General features: G+C 42.8%; 1 protein-coding gene across 1 annotated transcript; it reads left to right on the top strand.

Annotated features, from left to right (window-relative positions):
* Positions 1-4,036: 4,036 nt before the first annotated feature.
* LOC308287025 (parapinopsin-like) lies at positions 4,037-7,827 on the top strand (the record flags this gene model as incomplete). The annotated part of the gene is made up of 4 exons (XM_080728146.1): positions 4,037-4,340; positions 5,490-5,818; positions 6,697-6,939; positions 7,708-7,827. 4 exons carry the CDS (start codon positions 4,037-4,039, stop codon positions 7,825-7,827), a joined length of 996 nt encoding a protein of 331 aa, XP_080584272.1.

Here is a 7,827-nt window from a genome sequence, read left to right as displayed (position 1 = left end):
ATGATATAAACGGTAAGAAGGAATTCAGTTCCCAGTGGATTACAACCACATGGCCACTACAATGCTCCACAGTCAAGGCTGGTCCACAAGGCACAAGCTGGTATAAAAGGATTGTGTCATTTCTTGTTTATTTGAGTTTACAGGCAATGTACTGTAAAGACAGGAGCAATATTATGTACAACACAATCCCACAGAGAGACATTGAGGAACATACTACTTTGACTGCAACAATCCATAGCAGTAGAGTTGGGTGAGGTCTCTTACTGCTTGGTGCAGGCTATTTTTTGAACAGGACAGGCTGTAGTGATGTATCCTTTAGCATCCAACCCTTCCCAAATGGATTCCACAGAAGGGGTTTGGGGACATGATTGTGGCACCATATATGGCATGTCTGTCATGATGCAAGAATACAACGGAGCTCATCAAGACTAGAACACACCTGGTCCTTTGCTTTCTTTTTTAGGCCATAGAGAGTGAGGGCATATTGTGTTGAACATGCTGAAGCCTCTGGTAGACTATCTGTCAAGCCAAAGGTTCTCAGACCCTGACCTAATTTATATGTACAGTACTATTGATATACTTGTGTTGCTCATCTACTGTCAGTCAACAACTCCTTGGAGTAGCTGCTATTTTCATGCATGCTGGTCATGGGATAGACAACGATACATCCCAATGTCTGATATTACAAATACATTGGAAGTGGCTTTGTGTGAGAGTCTTCCAGCATGGCACGCATTGACTGGATGCAATGCAACGAGCAGCCTGTTCAGAATAAGCAAAACAACAGCTTTCAACAAGCTGGCGAAGCACATACATGAGCTTCAGGATGTGAGAATCTTTGGCTTACTGCATGCCAAATAATCACACATTGTGTAGTGTATTCTACTGAATATAGGCCTACATACATACTGCATTTAAGTCTGACTACCATAGACTGCTTATAGAACAATATTTTTGCTGCTTTTGAGGTGAAAAAAAAGCAGGTAGAAAATGACAAAGAATTGACTCCATCTTTCAGGGTTGTCTTTTTTTATGGTGAGTGCCTTTATGGATCAATTTCATGAATTCTACAGTAAAAGTAAAACTACTGACCATCCATTTCATGAAGAGGACAAGTAAAACACTGTCAGGGTTTGTACTACCCCTTATAGAAGATTATCTCCAGGATTTTCCTTCGGAATGTCATTTCCGCCTATAGAAAGTCCTTATATAAAAGGCTGCAGATTCAAAACAGAATCAACTTTTTGCATTCTGATTGTTCTGGGATGTAAGGATGCTACCTGTACACCATCTGTGCAAGTATGAGGTAAAAACAACCAGCAGGTAGAAAATGACAAAGGATTGAATTGGAACTCCATCTTTCAGGATAGGCGTTTTTTGCCTATGTGGTGAGTCCCTTCATGGATCAATTTCATGACTTTTGCAGTAAAAGTTAAACTCGGGACAGTGCATTTCATGAAGGGGACATCCTAAAGATTTGAAAGAACTATGTCGCGTTTTGTTCTACCCCTTATAGAAGATTATCCCCAGACTTACAGGGGAACATTCCTTAGAAATGTAATTTCCGCCTATAGAAAGTCCTTATATAAAAGGCTGCAGATTCAAAACAGAACCATCTTTTTGCATTCTGATTGTTCTGAGATGTAAGGACACTACATGAAGACCTTCTGTGCAAGTATGAGGTAAAAACAACCTGCAGGTAGAAAATGACAAAGGTTTGACTTGGAACTCCATCTTTCAGTATAGGCGTTTTTTGCCTATATGTGGTGAGTCCCTTCATGGATCAATTTCATGACTTTTGCAGTAAAAGTAAAACTTGGGACAATCCATTTCATGAAGGGGACATCCTAAAGATATGAAAAAACTATGTCGCGTTTTGTTCTACCCCGGGTAGGGGTACCTCAAAAACTAAGGCTCTTTTTTATGTTTTTTTCCTCTACTAGCAGGCCTGGGCCTGCGTTTGATTGATTGATTGACTGAAGACTTTATTAGAAGTTTGCATAGGAAAAGGTACAGTTTCACGACAGTAGCCTGCAGTTCGCTGATAAGGTCCCCCATTAAGGTCAATACCTCAAATGGGGTCCTTTTTTTAAACTCATATGACACTTAAATAACACCGTCTTGAACAAAGCGATAGATAGGCTATACTGCCCTACAAAGTGCAGTAACTATGTACACTAAACTCACTAAAAAAATGTTTAAAAGTGTTACAGCTTATCAGCCAAATGAGATAAAGGCATTAAAGTGCTACACTGATTGTATATCTGTTCTTGAGCTAATTGTTCACCCCCCAATATCATGAAGGCTAATTTGACCTTTGGGCGACACAAATAAGTCGGTGTGTCCGAAAACGTAGTTACTGCACTTTGCCTTTGTACAGTTATTAAAAAAAAATCATGTGTGAAATCAGAGGCTGATAACAAAGGTCTTCTAGGATTATTTTAATGAAAAAGAAAGCAAGAAAAAGTGTAACCTATCTGTTTAGATAGTAGCCTATACATAGGGTGCACTGTACCCTATAGTCTTACATTGAAAAGTGTGGAGGGTATAGGAGGACACCTCCTGGTTGACAAGTAGTATACTGCCTGAATCTCTTAAACGTAATGTATCCATTCCTTAGGCTAAGCTCTATGCACAGCGGCCATATTGGCTTGAAATTGGACCCCTTCCTTCCTTTGTTCACAGCACAGGTGTTATGTTACCAATGATACTGCTTAAGGCTCTGTTGTTACATTTAGTGAGCACAGTGGTTCTCAAACATTTTAACTTCAAGGACCCCCATGACTGTGTACACATTCACACACTTGTGCACTCTCTGAGGCATTTGGAATCCCCAAGAGGGGAACCAAGAGGGTCCCTGGACCACCATTTCTTAATGGTGTTGTGTAGTGTTTCCACGTGAGCCAACATGCACAACAACAGTTTGACCAAAATGGAACAGAGCCTTCATTAGTGTCATTGGTAACACCTGTGAAGGAAGTAAGGAAGAGGCCCAATTTCATTCCAATATGGCTGCTGTGTATAGACCTACTATAAGCGGGAGTGGTTTGGCATGCCCCTTCGAATCCAGGGTGAGACATGATGAACAAATAGATTGCATAAATTGAAATCAATTTAGGCCTAATAGCCAGATCAGATCCGTACTTCCTAAAAGCTCTGCTTGGATTCCGTAGCCAAACACTAATCCTTTCTCTTGATTAACCTGGCTTGCCCTAAACCTCTTAGAAGGTTATGGTAAATACACCTCTCCATTGCACTCTCTCTCATTAAAACCCTGGTATGACGTTCAAAGCAACTGCCTTGTAGGCCTACTATGGCATCTCTGTTATGTACAATTTAAGTAGTTTGTCAAGGGAAATCAATAGCTTCTTATACACACATGTAGACAAGACAAGTGCAAATGAAAGCTATGGCTTAAGCACTTTCACCTCTGTAACATTCACCACGCAAAACGATAGGTTGGCTAATTATTGGTTCCCTGTCTTCTATGGTGCTTCCTATGGTGCTTCCCTGTCTTATGGTGCTATGATTAAAAAAAAAATGATATGGCGCTTCCTATGGTGCACACACACACATGCACATGCACAGACTCAGACACACACACACACACACACACACACACACACACACACACACACACACACACACACACACACACACACACACACACACACACACACACACACACACACACACACACCATAACATTTATTGACATCTCTGCATTTGCGTCAGTACAGTATGTATGAGAGATACTTTGAAAGACAGACAGACAGACATACTGTACAGACCTCCTTTCTGAACACCTTTTCACAATCATGTGAGAGGTGCTGCTGGATCAAGGATCAGCATTCAGAGGAATTAACTCTTTGTTAAATCCAGATCTGAGGGACTTATTCTTATCTCAGGACATGTAATCTGATCATTCTGATGTGTGGCCCCAATGTCAATCTCACAGAGTGGAGTTGTGGACTGTTGTTGTTGGACATCAGTTCTCACATGTTGGCAAAGTGCAGCCAGCGTGTGATCCTCCAGGATGAACACCTCCAACCCGGAGTGGGACCCATCACCGCTGCCCTGGGCCGGTTTCATCGCTCTCTCCATCATCATGGCATGTTTCACGGGCCCTGCCATCGTTCTCAACACTACAGTGATTATCGTGTCCCTGGTGCACAAGCAGCTGAGGCAGCCGCTCAACTATGCTCTGGTGAACATGGCTGTGGCTGACCTGGGCTCTGCCATGACAGGAGGTGTGCTCTCCGTAATCAACAATGCCCAGGGGCACTTCTCCCTGGGCAGGACAGGCTGCGTGATGGAAGGCTTCGCAGTGTCACTGTGTGGTGAGTAATGCTTCGCTTATGCTCTGTCGTGTGACAGTGTAGCTCGCTGAAAAACCCTTCTGTCTGCCACGGTCTGCGAGTGCAACACCTCAGAATAGAAGAAGAAACAGGGAATGTATTGTGATAGGACAAGTACTACCTGTATTAGGGCAGTGGTTTTCAACCCTTTTCATATCAAGGTCTATTATTTATTCAGCATTTGAGCCACCATTTATTTAGCCTCTCACTCAGACACAAGACTTGGACATTTCCATGCTGTATTGATGTGGTGCCATAGGGCACAGGCAAAGGTTGATCAAAATAACAATTCTTTTAAATCCTCTAATTGTGTAGACGTCTTGTAAATTAAATAATGCAGATGTTTAACAATAATTTAACTCTTGAGAGCGTAAAAATCTAAATCTAAATCTATAAGGGTCCATTTGGTTACCAGCTCTCCATCATTTAGCTGGGGAACCCCCTCTAGGACCACTGGTGGTCCCCAGACCACTGGTTGAGAACCACTGCTATAGGGTATTTCTGTCTTCACACGAAATGTGTGGACACATGTGGTTAATATAACTTACAGATTCATTACAATACTAAGGTAAAATAACCTGGAGATCTTCAGTTTAAACCATATGTCTAGTCATGTTCTCTTCGCCATGTTTTTATTCTTCTATACTTTGTGTGTGACTCACCTATTAGACCCAAGCGCTGAGCCCTGTCGCCATATGCTACCCTCATAATATGGGATTATTATATCTTGTGTACATATGATGGTTGTGCTCCGCTTCTGCTGCACTGTCACTATCACTATGTACACACTGATGTGTTTGTTTGTTAGCCACAGCTGGTGATGGTATTGTCTCATTGTCTCATTCTGCTACTGTTTACAGTACCTGTCGCATTCATTGTTTCTCCACTTGCATTAGAAGCATTTCAGCCTCTATTGCATGCATACATATATTTAAATTTGGAATATCTCACACGTCTGACTTGCTTATTTCCTTCCGTAAACATCTTTCTTGAAACTGCAAATGTTGGGAGCTACACCTGCACCTAAACCTCTAATGTGCCAATCAAGTAGAATCCAAGAGAGAGAGAGAGAGAGAGAGAGACAGGCAGACAACATTGAGAATAATTAGGTTTACTCTGTTTTGTGTGCAGGAATCACATCTCTGTGCAGCGTTGCTCTGATCGCAGTGGAGAGGATGTTTGTGGTGTGCAGGCCTCTGGGACCCATGGCCTTCCAGCTGAAGCATGCAGCGGCAGGCGTGGCCTTGTCTTGGCTGTGGTCCCTCCTATGGAACGTGCCACCGCTGTTTGGCTGGGGTCGCTATGAGCTGGAGGGCGTGGGCACCTCCTGTGCACCGGACTGGCACAGTCGGGACCCTGCAAACATCTCCTACGTCCTGTCGTATTTCACCCTGTGCTTTGCCGTGCCTTTTGTCGTCATCTTGGCGTCCTACACAAAACTAATATGGACCTTACACCAGGTGTGGTAGTCTAGCATCTAGCTCAGTGGCTTTCAAACAGTGTTCCTGGGACCACAGGTGGTCCTTGAGGGGGTTCCAGGTGGTCCCCAGCTAGCTAAATGATGGAGAGTTGGTAACCAAATGAACCCTTATAGATCTTTGACTCTTGAGAGTGTAAAATGAAACCAAATGTTTTACGCTCTCAAGTGTTAAATTATTGTTAAACATTTGCATTACTTAAAGGGGAAGACCACCCATTTTCAATATTGAACTATGTCATTAATATACCTTAGAGGAGTTGTGTGGACTGGAAATAGAAAAAAAGTTCCCCCCCTTCTGTGTTGCCTAGAACTGGAGGATTGATTTTGGGGTTTGTATTGTAAAGTACAACTTGATGACATCACACCGTTGTACTTTACAATACAAACGAGAAACCCCCAAATCAATCTTCCAGTTCTAGGCAACACAGAAGGGGGGGAACTTTTTTTCTATTTCCACACAACTCCTAGTTATATTAATGACATAGTTCAATGTTGAAAATGGGTGGTCTTCCCCTTTAATTTCTACACAATTACAGAATGTATAAGAAGAATTTGTATTTTGATTGACCTGTCATCAGTCCTATGGCACCATATCAATATAGCATGGAATTGTGGACAAATCTTATCAAACTACAACAAAATATTTTAGGTTTTGCATCTGAGAGGCTAAATCTCATCAAATGGTGGTCCATGGCTCAAATACTGGATAAATAATGAATGGACCTTGATATGAAAAAGGTTGAAAACCACTGATCTATAGCTCTGTTAGATGTTCAGTATTTCCATCTCACAAACTGTCACCTTTTCATGCCCCGAATCCACAATATATGCATGCCCCTTTCATCACATTGTGCTCAGGTGGCTAAGAGGAGTTTTGTGGAAGGTGGTGCGGCTGCCAAAGCAGAAATGGAAGTGGCTCGCATGGTGGTTCTCATGGTTATGGCATTTCTGGTGTGCTGGTTGCCCTATGCCAGTCTTGCCCTGTTCGTGATCTTCAACCCCGATGTGAGGATTCATCCACTGGTTGGCACCGTGCCTGTATACCTGGCAAAGAGCAGCACTGTTTACAACCCCATTATCTACATCCTCCTCAACAAACAGGTACGGTATAAAACACTGCACACTGTTAGAAGGCTATAGTAGCCTATATTTCTCTTCCTCCGTGTACTAGGGCAGGCTCAGGGGCGTCACAAGGGGTAGGAAAGTGGGACTGAGTTACCAGGGCCCAAGGTGGAGGGGCCCTATAGTAAGCTCACAGCGCGGCACCGAGTGCCGCGCTGCGAGCTTGTAGATCTGCTATTTTTTTTTTAAAGTCGTGAAAATGTGTGCAAATCTTTGAATATGTATTTTTTTTAAAGCGAACATTTGTAACTCAAATTTTGCTTCCGGGGGGGTCCCTGGAACTAAATATTTTGAGTTGGGGGTCCGTGGCCATTTTGGGGGTCCTTGACATGAAAAAGTTTGAGCATCACTGACATGGAAACATGGGTTTCTTGCACACATTTTCACAATTTTTCAAAAATAGCAGATCTACAAGCTCGCAGCGCAGCACTCGGTGCCGCGCTGTGAGCTTGTATATCTGCTATTTTTCAATAGTTAACATTCATGGGGGGCCCGCAGTGAATCCTTGTACCCAGGGCCCAGAATTTGGTGTGACGCCCCTGGGCAGCCTATAACTGCAACAGATAAATTGTAAGTGGAAAGAGAGCACCCTACTGTAGATAGGTAGATGTGCTGGTAAGTTCAGCACACCAGCACCATCTAGTGATAAAGATACTACCTTATTGGATACCTTATTTCATCTTAATAACTGTTTTATCTGTTAGCTGTATAACATCAAGTTTATTGCATGTTTGTGTCGTCGTTCAGTTCCGGAGATACGCTCTGCCGTTTCTGCTGTGTGCCAGACAGCCCTGGGAGGAAGAAAACGTAGAGAACCAAACAACGGTGGAGTCTGCCAACAAAGTGTATCCAAACACTGAAACATAG

Source organism: Nannobrachium achirus (genome assembly GCF_963921795.1).
Source record: "Nannobrachium achirus genome assembly, chromosome: 6".
NCBI classification, from domain to species: domain Eukaryota; kingdom Metazoa; phylum Chordata; class Actinopteri; order Myctophiformes; family Myctophidae; genus Nannobrachium; species Nannobrachium achirus.
Note: the sequence above shows the minus strand (reverse complement) of the source record. Positions and strands in the feature narration are given on the sequence as shown.